Source organism: Mustelus asterias, chromosome 19, assembly GCF_964213995.1.
Source record: "Mustelus asterias chromosome 19, sMusAst1.hap1.1, whole genome shotgun sequence".
Classification (NCBI taxonomy): domain Eukaryota; kingdom Metazoa; phylum Chordata; class Chondrichthyes; order Carcharhiniformes; family Triakidae; genus Mustelus; species Mustelus asterias.
In genome coordinates this window covers 31881311-31896691 of record NC_135819.1, presented here as the reverse complement: position 1 = coordinate 31896691, position 15381 = coordinate 31881311, and the positions used below count along the sequence as shown (strand labels likewise).

The following is a 15381-nucleotide window of genomic DNA, read 5'->3' as shown; positions in this document are numbered from 1 at the left end:
GATCTTTATTTGAATCATTTGATTTCTTCCCCATTTTACAAATGAATACACTTCTCGGAGCGTTTCTTTCTGCAAATCACCAATCTGGCAACACAATATTTTTTATCTCCCTTTATTCAAAATCCATTTCTCAGACAGTAAGGCTGAATCTGGTTACTATGTTAAAGTTTTTTGTTTGTTAATTAGTGTCACAAGTCGGCTTACATTAACACTGCAATGATTTACTGTGAAAATCCCCGAGTCGCCACACTCCGGCGCCTGTTCGGGTAACACTAAGGGAGAATTTAGCATGGCCAATGCACCCTAACCAGCACGTCTTTCCAACTGGGAGGAAACTGGAGGCACCAGGAGGAAACCCACGCAGACACGAGGAGAATGCGCAGACTCTGCACAGGGAGTGACCCAAGCCGGGAATTGAACCTGGGCCCAATGAGGCAGCAGTGCTAACCACTGTGCCACTGTGTGATGAGTGGAGGTGTGGGGGGAGGGTGTCACTATTTAGCTTCTCTTCACATTCTCCATCAGAGGGTTGCTAACTGTGATGAAATAGATTGCCGGATTTCATCACATGACTTGCCCCCAGGTTCCAGTCATTAATCAGTCAATGTATCCAACCTTGTGATACACTGTCGTCTTATTGCCAATTGGAAAACAAAAAGATTAATGTACTTAATTGGATGATGCTTGTCTGTCAGCCAAGGGGAGGCCGTGACATAGTGGTATTGTCACTGGACTGGCAATCCAGAGACCCAGGGCACCTGGATTCGAATCCTGCCACGGCAGATGGAACAATTTGAATTCATAAAACATAGAAAGAACATAGAACAGTACAGCACAGAACAGGCCCTTCGGCCCACGATGTTGTGCCGAGCTTTGTCTGAAACCCAAATCAAGCTATTTCCTCCCTATCATCCCGAAGTACACCATGTGCCTATCCAATAGCTTCTTAAATGTTCCTAAAGTTTCTGACTCCACTATCCCTGCAGGCAGTCCATTCCACACCCCAACCACTCTCTGCGTAAAGAACCTACCTCGGACCTCCTTCCTATATCTCCCACCATGAACCCTATAGTTATGCCCCCTAGTTACCACTCCATTCACCCGAGGAAATAGTCTTTGAACGTTCACTCTATCTATCCCCCTCATTATCTTATAAACCTCTATCAAGTCTCCTCTCAACCTCCTCCGCTCCAAAGAGAAAAGCCCAAGTTCCCTCAACCTTTCCTCATAAGACCTACCCTCCAAACCAGGCAGCATCCTGGTAAATCTCCTTTGCACTCTTTCCAGTGTCTCCACATCCTTCTTGTAGTGAGGTGACCAGAACTGCACACAATATTCCAAATGTGGTCTCACCAAGGTCCTGTACAGTTGCAGCATAACCCCACGGCTCTTAAACTCAAACCCCCTGTTAATGAACGCCAACACACTATAGGCCTTCTTCGCGGCTCTATCCACTTGAGTGGCAACCTTCAGAGATCTATGGATATGAACCCCAAGATCTCTCTGTTCCTCCACATTCTTCAGAACCCTACCTTTGACCCTGTAATCCACATTTAAATTTGTCCTACCAAAATGAATCACTTCGCATTTGTCAGGGTTAAACTCCATTTGCCATTTTTCAGCCCAGCTCTGCATCCTATCTATATCTCTTTGCAGCCTACAACAGCCCTCCACCTCATCCACTACTCCACCAATCTTGGTGTCATCAGCAAATTTACTGATCCACCCTTCAGCCCCCTCCTTCAAGTCATTTATAAAAATGACAAATAGCAGAATTCAATATTAAAAAAATCTGGAAAGAATCTACTGATAGAACATAGAAAACTACAGCACAAAACAGGCCCTTTGGCCCCACAAGTTGTGCCGAACATATCCCTACCTTTTAGGCCAACCTATAACCCTCCATCCTATTAAGTCCCATGTACTCATCCAGGAGTTTCTTAAAAGACGCTATTGAGTTTGCCTCCACCACCACTGACGGCAGCCGATTCCACTCGCCCACCACCCTCTGTGTGAAAAGCTTCCCCCGAACATTTCCCCTGTACCTACCTCCCAGCACCTTAAACCTGTGTCCTCTCATAGCAGCCATTTCCACCCTGGGGAAAAAGCCTCTGAGAGTCCACCCGACCTACGCCTCTCAACATCTTATATACCTCTATTAGGTCTCCTCTCATCCTACGTCTCTCTAAGGAGAAAAGACCGAGCTCCCTCAGCCTATCCTCATAAGGCATGCCATTCAATCCAGGCAACATCCTTGTAAATCGCTTCTGCACCCTTTCAATCTTTTCCACATCCTTCCAATAATGAGGCGACCAGAACTGAGCACAGTACTCCAAGTGGGGTCTGACGAGGGTCTTGTATAGCTGCATCATTATCCCCAGACTCCTAAACTCAATCCCTCGATTGAAAAAGGCCAGCACACCATACGCCTTCTTAACCACCTCCTCCACCTGCGGGGCCGATTTTAGAGTCCTATGGACCCGGACCCCAAGGAACTTCTGATCCTCCACAGTACTAAGAGTCTTTCCCTTAATATTGTACTCCTTCATCCCATTTGACCTGCCAAAATGGACCACTACGCATTTATCTGGGTTGAAGTCCATCTGATGACCATGAAACAATTATCGATTGTGGTAAAAACCCATCTGGTTCACTAATGTCCTTTTAGGGAAGGAAATCTGCCTTCCTTCCTTGGTCTGGCCTACATGTGACACCAGAGCCACAGCAATATAGTTAACTCTTCAAATGCAATTAGGGATGGACAATAAATGCTGGCCCAGCCACGCCCACATCCCATGAATGAATTTTAAAAAGCCTTATTTTTATACAGGTAAAGAGAAATGGTCAAACAAAATGACAAAGAAAAAATCCTTCTTAATGTCCCGATGAATTTTCTCGGCGATGTCCTGGCAATTAATCTTCAATTGCTGGAGAGTCCAGGCCAATCCTGGAGGGTTGGCAACTCTATCCCTTGCATGTGCATGCCAAATTAATTGTTACTTTTCTACCAGTCAGTAGAATGGCCTTCATTTGATGCTGTTGTTCTTTGCCACATTTACAGTAGATGTGCTGTTCTTGTTAAGGGCCTAATAAGAAAGTTGGTCTTTGTTTGTGAGGAAATAACTAGCAAGTGCTAGCATTGGACAGAAATAGAATTCGCTTCTTCGTGCACAGTTTTTATTTGTTCTGCTTAATGTATTGAATTTTATTTTAATCATTGTTTCAGTGAACATGTGGTTTCATGCAGTGTTAAAACCTTAATCTGCAGCTGCAATTGTGTAATTTTAACCATTTCCCCTTAATCCTGACCTTCCCCCACTGAGTCACTGGTTTGAGGTCCTGAGCATAAGTGAAACTATTTATCTCTCTTTTATTTCTAATCTCCATTTCTTGTTCGTTTTTGTTTTGTTTCTGTATTGCATGTGCCCCAAGCTTTGGGTTAGTGAGCAGAGGCCTGTTGAGTCCTGTGGGACTTGCACGTGGGGCCTACACCTGGGGCTCCCAGTAAAACTCACTGAAGCATCATGCAACGACTGGATGAGTTTTGCAAATCGAGATAATTTGCTTGATTATTGATGCAAAACATCAACGTTGATCAGGCCTAGCATGTGTTTAACCCTACGTTTGTGTTCTGGTGGATCCAGGCACAGCGAGTTGTGGACTGGGTGGGCGAGCCCCAAATGTTTGGTATCCAGTGCCCCAAGAATTCTTTACCCAGCCCTGCTAGAGTGGCAGGCTGATTAAAAGGTCCTCCCAGGCCTCTGGCACTAGGAGCTGGCCCATTGGAACTTCATGGGTGGAACAAGGCGCATTATGTGCCTCGCGTGCGTAAATTATTTCCCAGAATAGCATCAGGAATTCCTTTCTGTCGAGTGTGGCAGATCAGACCTGCTCTAATCATTATAAAACACCACCCACTTCCTCCTCTAACCAAACATCTTTCTAGTTGACTTGAATCTCCTGACTTTTACTTTCAACTCCACCTGTTGAAGAAATTCCGCAAATGCAAAGTGAATGAAAAGGTGGTTTCCTCTACAATATTTTGCTGCATCTTTTGAGTGATTTGTATATCTTCCTTCTCAAATCGATGCCTCTAGCCAGGGCAATGTGGGTGGAAGGAAGAGAGAGGAGGAGAGAGAGTACGATGGATTCATTTGTTTGAAATGCAGAGGTCAACTTTTGTTCAGCACCAGATTTTTTTTTTAAAATGGTCACTAGAGAAATGAAAGGGTGTGGGTGTAAAATGGATGGTGGGTTAGCTATCTCTTTATCACTTTTTATTCGTTCATGGGCTGTGGGCGTCACTGGCTGGGCCAGCATTCATTGCCCATCCCTGCAGTCATTTAATAGACAGCCACATTGCTGTGGCTCTGGATGTAGGCCAGACCCGGTAAGGACAGCAGATTTCCTTCCCTGAAGTAGGGAATTCTGTTTCGGTGGCCGGATTACTTTAGAAATACTAAAAAGTAATTCTGTTTAATATTTTTCACAAAGGTAAATGAAACTCAGATTTAAAGTGTAATAAAATTTGTTTCCAAAACTAGTTTTGTTATGAAACATGCAAACAATACAAAGAACAAAAGATACATGTGGTGAACCATAGATGGTTACCACTATGGGTACTGAACCATAGATGGTCAGCACTATGGGTACTTGTACATATGTTACTGTTGTCACTGTTGGGGTTAGGGTTGGGGTGTTCTACCTGTTGATATTGTTCTGTGGTACACTCCGGTTGGCTCCGCCTACCTGGAGGAGTATAAAGGTCACTGCACTGCCTGGTGACCCTTTAGTCTGGGATTGTATTGTATATAGTATGCTCCATTCTTGTTATTAATAAAAGCCTTTATTTCCCGGGTACAATCTAGCCTCCCGAGTGATTTAATCGCGCATCAATACATATTCAACAAATACAATACTTTGGCCAAAGGGGGACCTGGTGATGCAACTTCACTTCAAGTTTCCTCTGAAGATCTCCGACTTTCATGCCAAAATCTTGGACAATTATACAATTCGGTTATCTCAGATACAGCCCAACAATTAACTTAACATGATCTTATTTTAATACTTAATTGCCAATCTATTCATGGCACATTCTCAAATCGAATTATAATCTGACACCTTAAATAATGATTTGTCATTTGACTATCGGAAGTATACTCCCAAATCAAAATGGCTTCCTTGTTGCTTAGCAATACAAAGCTATACTTTTAACTTATTCAGCGTTTTGCAAGGAGGTTCTCTGCTGGATGTGGGCCCATGCATCTGACAGAAGTCCCAGAGTAAACTCCTTGTTCTTGAATAGAAATGTATATGATTTGTCCTTTTTAAACAAAGGATGGTTTCATACTGTACCATGTTCAAATTGTATTGTAATTGAGTTTTCATGTTTTTCAGTCAATTCTCTATTACAAGAAAACCTTGGGCTAACAATCGGTTACTGGTAAATTTAACAACTAATATTAATGACTTCTAATGCCCTTATTAGTTTTTCATTTATTTCCAAAACCTTGTATTAAAATATTAGTTGCTTAGTTCCCTATGTTGGATATTATGATTAAACCCCCTTCATCACTTCCCTAAGGGCATTAGTGAACCAGATGGGTTTTTACGACAATCAACAATGGTTTCACGGTCATCAGTATATTCTTAAACCCAAATTTTTATTGGATTCAAATTTCACCATCTGCCGTGGTGGGATTTGAACCCCGATCCCCAGAGCATTACCCTGGGTCTCTGGATTCTAGTCGAGTGACAATACCACTATGCCACTACCTCCCCTACGATACCACGTGTTTTTCTCCCAGTAATCATAGTTAACATTGACCGCTGCTGATCTCATCCCTGCTGAGCACCAATAGTTTAGAAAGAGTAGATTGCTTTCAGTTGAGGTGACTGCAACAACCTGGCCCAAATGTCTGCGCTGTTCTGGTTCTGATCTCTCGAGCATCCCCAATTTCTATCGCTCCTTCTTTGGGAGCGTATTTCAGGTGCGTTAGCCCGAATTCCTTCTCGGGTGGCACGATGGCAAGTGGTTAGCACTGCTACCTCACAAATGCCAGGGACCCAGGTTCGATTCCTGGATTGGGTCACTGTCTGTGCGGAGTCTGCACGTTCTCCCCATGTCTTCATGGGCTTTCCCCCACACTCCGAAAGACGTGCAGGTTAGGTGCATTGGCCATGCTGAATTCTTCCTCAATGTAACCAAACACGCACCGGAATGTGGCGACTAAGGGATTTTCACTGTAACTTCTTGGAAGTGTTAATGTAAGCCTACTTGTGACACTAATAAATAAACAAACCCCAGTGTGCCTCTCACCTCCTCTCAGACTCTCCTATGGTCAAACATTTGGTCAGCTGTCCTAATCTCTTTGGTGCCAAATTGTGTTTAGTGCTCCTGTGCAGTGCCTTGGGGCATTTTACTATGTGCTAAAGGTGCTGTATAAATGGAAGTTGTTGTTAGCTCTCCCACTGGACGCATGTAGCTGAACGGGGAATTATTTTGCACTCTTGTGTGTACAGCGTATTGGAGCATGGAAATGTTGCTTCAGGGGCAGTGCCTTTCCCAACTTATTCTCTCTGAATTAATCTCCTTGTTCCTCAATGACTTTTGATTTTCTTCTCCCTGTCCCAGCATCTGAAGAGGAACCTGCAGGAGAGGAAACAGCTTTGGCTCCAGAGTATCTGTGTCTTGGAGGATCAGAGGTTGGCTGCAGACCGGGAGTACATTAGAATGGCGAGCAACTTCCGAAGAAGCAAAACTGAGCAGCTGCACCAGAAGAGGAAAGAAGCCACCAGGTATGGGTGCTGAGGTTAGGATTGGTTCTTGATGAGTGGCTCATTGGATAATGAAGATTCTGCTTTAAGGCACTTGGAGGTTTAACTTACAGAGATTGCATCTGCTAGGCTTGTGTTTCCTTGAGTTTTGAAGATTAAGGGGTGGCCTAATCGATTGGGGTGGCACAGTGGTTAGCACTGCTGCCTCACAGCGCCAGGGACCCGGGTTCAGTACCCGGCTTGGGTGACTGTTTGTGCGGAGTCTGCACATTCTCCCCGTGTCTGCATGGGTTTCCTTCGGGTGCTCCAATTTCTTCCTGCACTCCAAAGATGTGCGGGTTAGGTGGATTGGCCATGCTAAATTGTCCCTTCATGTCGGGAGGGACTGGTTAGGGTAAATGCATGGGGTCTGGGTGGGATTGTGGTCGGTGCAGACTCGATGGGCCAAATAATCTCCTCCTGCACTGTAGGATTCTATGATTACGGGATTCAGTCTTTTGTTTTCTCTCTCTACCCTAGCACTGTATGTACAGGCATATCAGGGAGTGCTTACTCTCCGTTTGCTGGATGGCTGGTTAGAGATGCGAACAGCGTGGGTTCAATTCCCGTATCGGCTGAGGGTTTTTATGAAGGTCCCGCCTTCTCAACCTTGCCCCTGGTCTGTGGTTCGGTGCTCCTTGGATTAAATCACCACCAGTCAGCTCTTCGACCTCGAAGGGGAGAGCAGCTTAAGGTTATCTGGAGCTATGGCGACTTTGCCTTTTTAGCTTTATTCAGAAAAAGGGAAAAAAGCACCCCCCCCCCCCCCCCCACTCCCCACTATGGCTGAGATTGCTGGGGGTAAGTTGGGAATCTTTAACAAAAGTCTTGGTCAGGGTTGAGGGGCGTGGAACCAAAGCAATGCAGCTTGAGATGTAAATCAACCACCATCTGAACTGAGAAACAAAGCAGACCTTTTCCATGTTTTTCTTGTTCCCAGCGTCGGTCTCAAACACTTCCAGTCGGTACGGAGTCCCTGCAGGATGCCCATAAATCCATCTTAACTGCTTCCACCAGACTTCCGCTTCTCTTGCCAACCCATCCTTGCTCCAGTGGCACAGTAGTATCGTCATTGGACTAATAATCCAGAGACCCAGAGCAAGATCTGGGGACCTGAGTTCAAATCCCACCGTGGCAGGTGATGGAACTTGAATTCAATAAGAATTCTGTAATTATAAGTCTAACGGTGACTGTGAAACGGTTGTCGTGAAAACCCAGCGTGGTCACTGATGTGCTTTAGGGGAGGGGATCTGTGTCCTTACCCGGTCTGGCCTGCATGTGGCAATGTGGTTGACTCTTAAATGCCCTCTGAAATGGAGGGCAATTAGGGATGGACAATGAATGCTGCCCTGCCAGCGACACCCACATCCTATAAATGATCAGTAAAGGACTTGGAGTGGTATTGTGGAGTGTGAAAAAATAGTTTATCTAATCAGCGCATTCACTCCCCAACAGTAATAAATCTCCAAGAAGGAATTTTAAATTGCTTTCTTGAAACATTTTCTTTAAATATCCATTAAAGTTGTTCTAAAACTTCTGGCAGCCTAAACAATAACATCACTCGTTACCCTTTCCTTATGTCCCCTTGATTAACGTTGCACAAGCTGTCAAAGCAGTGGGATTTTTTGTTTACGAGCTTGGCTGTGCCATACATGGAAGTGTAGAAACGCGAAATGTTCACTTGTGCAATTTGCCGTCTAGTTTGTTATTTACAACAGCAGAGGGCAGGGAGGTATTTTGAGAATTTCAAAGTGTTCACAGAGACACCAGTGCTAGGAGGAGGGAGCCAGAGGGTGGGATTTGCCACCCTGCCGCGCAGGTGTGTGCCGCCTGAATGTCGCTGTGAACTTGTGGCTTTCTGCTGCTTTTGACAGGCTGCACGGGCTCGAAGCACAGAAGCAGCTAACGGAGCAAACGGCAGCTGCCCTCGAACTCCAGCTGCAGCTCGCTTCTCAGCAGCTCTCAGACCTGCAAACAGAGGCAAGTTTTTGTGCGTCTCTCAATTGTCATCATTGTGTGTGTGTGTGTGTGTGTGTGTGTGTCTTTATTTTCTTGGTCTGACTTCAGAAACTGATAATATCTAGATTGTTTGAGAAGAATTCTTTCTCTGTCGAACTGTTCTGAAGTTTGACAGCGCTGAAGGAAGTGAGTGAGCTTGTGTGGGTGGAATGTGTGGGTGGTTACTTAAACTTGAGGCAGTTTGTGTATTTTTATCAATTTTAACTGTACGTTTATTTTAGCTCACTAGTCCTTTTTGTTTTAAAGTGTCAATTTTCTAAAATAAAAGGGACGATATACTGAACATAGCCGCACTCACAAGCAGCCGTAACCTGTGTGTGTTATATGTGAAGTGTGTGTGTGTGTATATAGACATGTGTGCAGATATTTTGTATACTGAGCCCACAGCAAACCAGTTTTTCATGCTGTTATTCAGATCGGTAACAGGAACGCTGAATTAGCCTCAGTCAGGGAAGGGACAGAAGTGTTACAGCATGAGCTGGGGGAAGCAGTCGTTACAAAACACCATCTCCAATCCATAAATCAAGCTCAGACAGACGCCACTGAAGCACTCCAACAAAAACTAAAGCAGCAGCAAAGTAAGTCAACTTCAGAATTAATTTCCACAGCCTGCGATCTGAAACAGGAATTGTTCCTGATGGATATTATTCCATGTCCACCAAATTTAATTTTGCTGAAAAAGGCAGAGGGTCTTTTTATTTTTGTGGCTACCTCGGCCATTGCAATAATAATAATTCCATTCTGTAATTTGCTTTGTGAGAAATGGATTTGGGGACATTCTAAGTCTCTCTGAAAGATGGGCATTTGCAAGTTGAAGGAGATTCGAAGTTTGTCAATGAAAAATTGTTCTCAGTTGATGGGAATTGATAATCCTGTGTGAGTGCAGCGTGCGGAGTGTGCGGGGTGGGCTGTGTGCGGGGTGGGCTGTGTGCGGGGTAATAGTGGAATATTGCTGTAAAGTTAAGCAAGGTTAAACGTTTAAAGTTTATTTATTACTGTGAAAAGTAGGCTTCCATTAAGTTACTGTGAAAATGCCCTAGTCACCACACTCTGGCACCTGTTCAGGTACACTGAGGGAGAATTTAGCGTGGCCAATGCATCTAATCATCATGTCTTTTGGCCTGTGGGAGAAAACGGGAGCACCCGGAGGATGACCGTGCAGCCTCCTCACAGTGACCCAAGCCAGGAATTGAACCCGGGTCCCTGGCGCTGTGAGGCAGCAGTGCTGACCACTGTGCCACTGTGCTGCTCATGTTTATGCCATGATTTGCCCGGGAAATGAAGTGCAATCCAATGTGTAAATAATTGAAGATTCACTCTCTGGATTACTCCCAGAGGCACGTGCAAATTGGCACAGAGTAAATAAGATCAGAGAGTTGAATGTGTGGCTCAACGACTGGTGTGGGATTCCTGAGTTTCCATTCATGAGCCACTGGCGTCAGTACTGGGCAAAGAGTGAGTTGTACCAGAGAAACATAGAATCCTTGTATTGGAGAATGAGGCCATTTGGCCCATTTGAGTCTGCACTAACTCTCCAAACGAGCATCTTACCCAGGCAGCCAGCCCCCCCCCCCCCCTCCCCAGCACCCTATCTCCATAACCCCGCCAAGGCTAAACCCCCTAACCCATGCATCTCTCGACTGGGAGGAAACCGGAGCACCCAGAGGAAGCCCACGCAGACATGGGGAGAACGCGCAGACTCCAGTCACCCAAGGGCAAAATCGAACCCAGATCCATTCAACAGCCTTCAATTGAACCCCACTGGGGCAGCACATTGGCTCAGTGGGTTAGCACTGCTGCCTCACAGCGCCAGGGGCCCAGGTTCAATTCCCGGCTTGGGTCACCGTCTGTGGGGAGTCTGCACATTCTCACCGTGTCTGCGTGGGTTTCTTCCGGGTGCTCCGATTTCCTCCCACAGTCTGAAGACATGCTGGTTAGGTTCATTGGCCATGCTAAATTCTCCCTCCGTGTACCCGGACAAGTGCTGGAGTGTGGAAGTGTCAATGTACTTGTAACACTAATAAACAAAGTTTCCTTGTGAATTGTACAGCTTGGGTAGAGAGCTCTATAAAATAGATCGTCGGGAGGAGGGTTCACACGAGGTGCAATTTAACAAGTTGCTGAGTGATGCACTATCAATCGAGTCAAGACTAGTTGTGAGCAAGACAAATAGGCTTTTATTAGCAAGAACTTGGAGCCATCCCTATCGGAGATCTGGTCTGTACTGAAGGCTCGGGGGGAGGAGCCACCGCCTTTATACCCGGACCAGGGGGAGGAGTCTTGGGCGGAACCGATAGGGATGTGCCACATATACAGGTAGTACAGGTAATAATAAATACTGACTAACAGTGGTTAACCACCACAGGTAACAGTGGTTTACCACACTGAGAAAAGGACAGGGCAGGGTAGTGATGTGAGGAAGGACGAGCAGAGTGTGATAGGGTTAAGGTTAATGTAACATAAGACCAGTCCAATCGAGGGTGATGGAGGGGTGCAGAGGCAAAGTGGTGATGAGACAATTGGATCAGCCATTGTCTTATTGAATGGCGGAGCAGGCTCAATAGGCTGAATGGCCAACTCCTGCTCCCAAGTCCTATGTTCGCTCGCAACTTGGGTCACAATACAGGAAGAAGTTTAAGAGCCTTTATTTCTGTATTTTTATTGAACTGCACGCTTCATGCTCAAGGTGGATGAATTTGTGGCACAAATGGAAATAAATGGCTATGTTACGGTGGTTCACAGTCCTCCAAGTGGGAAGAAATCACCCATTCCAGGTGGGATGTATCCCAGGTTACTCAGGGAAAGATGGGTGGAAGCTGTAAAGGCTCAAGCCACAATCTTCCAATTTGCTTTGGAGGTTGGGATGGTGACAGAGGACTGGATGGCTCTAAATGTCGGACTCTCTGCTTATCCCTTTTTCAAAAAACGGGCAGAAGGATAAAGCTGGCAAATACCAGGCTAGTCAACCTAACGTCAGGTAGGGAAACATTGGAGACCATGGGCGGCACAGTAGCACAGTGGTTAACACTGCTGCTTCACAGCTCCAGGGACCTGGGTTCGATTCCCGGCTTGGGTCACTGTCTGTGTGGAGTTTGCACATTCTCCTCGTGTTTGCGTGGGTTTCCTCCGAGTGCTCCGGTTTCCTCCCACAGTCCAAAGATGTGCGGGTTAGGTTGATTGGCCATGCTAAAATTGCCCCTTAGTGTCCTGGGATGCGTAGATTAGAGGGATTAGCGGGTAACATATGTAGGGATATGGGGGTAGGGCCTGGGTGGGATTGTGGTCGGTGCAGACTTGATGGGCTGAATGGCCTCTTTCTGTACTGTGATTTCTATGATTCATAATCTGGGACTAAATTTATATTTGGGCCTTAACGAATCGGAGTTGAATAGCTGGTTGAAATTTAAACAAAAAACTTGGCAGTTAACTTTGCATAGAAATCATAGAAACCCTACAGTGCAGAAGGAGGCCATTCGGCCCATCGAGTCTGCACCGACCACAATCCCACCCAGACCCTTGTTCCCTTGTACATTCTCCAGGGCATTGCCTCTACCAATCAGAACCCACTTGCCAACCAATCAGCGCCCTCTTATCCAGTAGAAATTGCCATTCCCTTTGAGATTTGGTATTCTTGTGAATCTGTCCTGATGAGTGCAAGACAAAAAGTTTCAACATGCCTCTTCTTCAGCAGTGCTGAAATGTTGCCCTTCAGAATGAAGGGGTGTATTCTGTGGTGCTCCTTAGGGGTCAGTATAATTATTTTATCTATTATATATTAATGATCTGGACTTGGTACTTGCGGCATAAGTTGTAGTTCGTACAAACTCTGAACTGTATACAATGTGCAGGGGAATTAACAAACTTCAGGTGGACATAGACTGAGCAAAGGGTAGGCAGGTGGTTTATGCAATTTAACAGAGAGATGTGAAGTGGTATATATTGTCTGAAGCATGAGGAGAGGCAGTTTGAGCTGAAAGGTACATTTTTAAAGGGGGTACGAACCTGGGTGTTTGTACACCAATCTTTTAAAGGTGGCAAGGAAAAGTTGAGAGGATTGGGTTGCAAAAGAATAGATGGGATCCCTGGCATTCCCATGGGAAATTGTCCATGCTAAATTCTCCCTCAGTGTACCTGAACAGGCGCCGGAGTGTGGCGACTAGGGGATTTTCACAGTAACTTCATTGCCGTGTTAATGTAAGCCTACTTGTGACACTAATAAACTTTAAACTTTCTATCGCAACATCTATGTCCTTCTCTTGACCACCAGACACCTCAGTGTGTTACAGCCAAGGTGGGACTTTTTTAAAGCATCGTCACGGTTACAACATAGGAAATGCGTTCAATTTGTTCAGAGCCATCAAGGTATTTTTAAATTGCAGTCACTATTCTATGGATGAGCGTGAACACCAGTTTGCACACAGGAAGGTCAATGAGGTTAGACAGGACTGGTCAACCTTAGAAATGTTGGTGAGGACACTGGGGAAAGTTCCCGGCTCTTCAAGTGGCGGCCTTGGATCTTCTATGCACGTCTCAACTTACAAACGAGGCCTCCAATTAAGTGTTTCGGAAATGTGGTCACTGCCAGTGTGATGGTCAGTATTATAGAGAGCAAGGTTCTACAAATAGCAATGAGATAAGTGACAATTGTCGCATCTTTTTCAAATAAACAAAAGCTTGAGGGACAGCCATTTTCTGGTTAATTCTGCGTGGCAATCCGCCTTCATTTCTGCAAACTTAACACTGTGAAAGTGATGAGCAGAATAAAAAATCTGATCCATCAAGCCTAACTCCCAGCATCGCGGTGACTGACGCAGGATTAGAGACACCCCCCCCCCCCCAGAGGTTCGAGGGTTCAATGATGAGGTTTTGTAAACTTGGTTAGTATTCAGTTGAGCTCAAAAGGCCAAAGGCAATCTAAGAGAGGTGTATAAAATTATTTGTTAAGTTATGCATGGAGAATCTATTACCAATGGTGGAATAAGGAGTGCAGATTGTGAATCAATTGAAATTTTCCTAACCAAGCCTGATAGGTTTTGGGTCAGTAAGAGAGTTGAGAGATACAGAACAAGAGGGGGTCAAAATCCTCAACTCCCTTCCCAACAGCACTGAGGGTGTCCCTGCATCAGCCATTACAAAGCCGGCTCATCACCAGCTTCTCGAGAGCAATTAGTGATGGTAAAGCCCACATCCCAAGAACAAATACATTGAAAAAAACTGCAGCTCCAGTATGGATGAGACCTGATGTAATATTCCGCCATTATATTCAAAAATAGCCGGCTGGCCTACATTCCCTAGCATGGCCCACCTTCTCAACCTTGCCCCTCACCTGAGGTGTGATGATTCTCAGGTTAAATCACCACCAGTCAGCTCTCCCCCTCAAAGGGAATAAAAGTCTATGGTCCTCGAGGACCATGGTGACTTTACCTTAATAAGAGAATAGTGTATAGTACTGCACCAGATTATCAATGTGATATAGAGACACTAAAGAAGGGTCAAAGAGATTTTCGAGGGTGATACCAGAACTGTGAAGAGATTAAATAGGCTGAGGCCTCTTTTTTTTCTCTAGAAAAAGGAAGTCTGTGGGTGGCCTGTTACAGATATTTAAGATTACGAAAGGGTTTGATAGGATGGACAGAGAGATGTTTTCGCTTTGACTGTGACTCCTGTCCATTGCAAGATGGCCACCGATACCGGTCCATGCTGCGCACTTGGCCGCGATGCGTAGAATCCAATGTCATCAGTTGAAGAAGAGGGGGTGCAGGATGGAAGCTGTTCACCCAATTTGAGTCCTAGAGTGAGCGGACAATTGGGGTAAGACCTCAAAGTTTCTGGGGATTGGGTGAGGGGGAGGAGGGGGATGTATTGGGGAATGAGCCCGGTCAGGTCTTCAAAGTTTCGGTAGGGGAACATGTGGCAAATAGTGACCACAATTCTGTTAGCTTTAGGATAGTGATGGAAAAGGATGAGTGGTGTCCCAAGGGTAAGGTGTTGGATTGGGGGAAGGCTAACTTTAGTGGGATTAGGCAGAAATTGGCAGCTCTTGATTGGGAGAGGCTGTTTGAGGGTAAATCCACATCTGGCATGTGGGAGTCTTTTAAGGAACAGTTGTTAGGGTTACAGGACAGGCATGTGCCTGTAAAAAAGAAGGATAGGAAGGGTAGGATTCGAGAACCGTGGATAACCAGGGAAATTGAGGGACTGGTCAAAAAGAAAAGAGAGGCATATGGTAGGTCCAGGCAGCTAAAAACGGAGGGAGCTCTGGAGGAGTACAAAGAAAGTAGGAAAGAACTCAAACGGGGAATTAGAAGAGCAAAAAGGGGTCACGAAATGTTCTTGGCAGACAGGATTAAGGAGAATCCCAAGGCGTTTTATTCATACGTTAGGAACAAAAGGGTTGTCAGGGAAAGAATTGGACCTCTCGGGGACAAAAGTGGGGAATTATGCTTGGAGCCCAAAGAAGTAGGGGAGATCCTAAATGAATACTTTGCGTCGGTATTCACAAGGGAGAGGGATGTGTTGACTGGGAGTGTCTCGGAGGGGAGTGTT

The 15381-nt window shown here is 45.4% G+C and overlaps 1 protein-coding gene across 1 annotated transcript in view; it reads left to right on the top strand.

Annotated features, from left to right (window-relative positions):
• LOC144507864 (inositol 1,4,5-triphosphate receptor associated 2-like) overlaps nt 1-15381 on the top strand; it is a 121270-nt gene that overhangs the window by 21021 nt on the left and 84868 nt on the right. The window contains exons 5-7 of the mRNA XM_078235283.1: nt 6635-6798; nt 8691-8796; nt 9251-9413. Of these exons, the coding sequence (XP_078091409.1) occupies nt 6635-6798; nt 8691-8796; nt 9251-9413 (433 nt within the window). The remainder of the gene's footprint in view (nt 1-6634; nt 6799-8690; nt 8797-9250; nt 9414-15381) is intronic.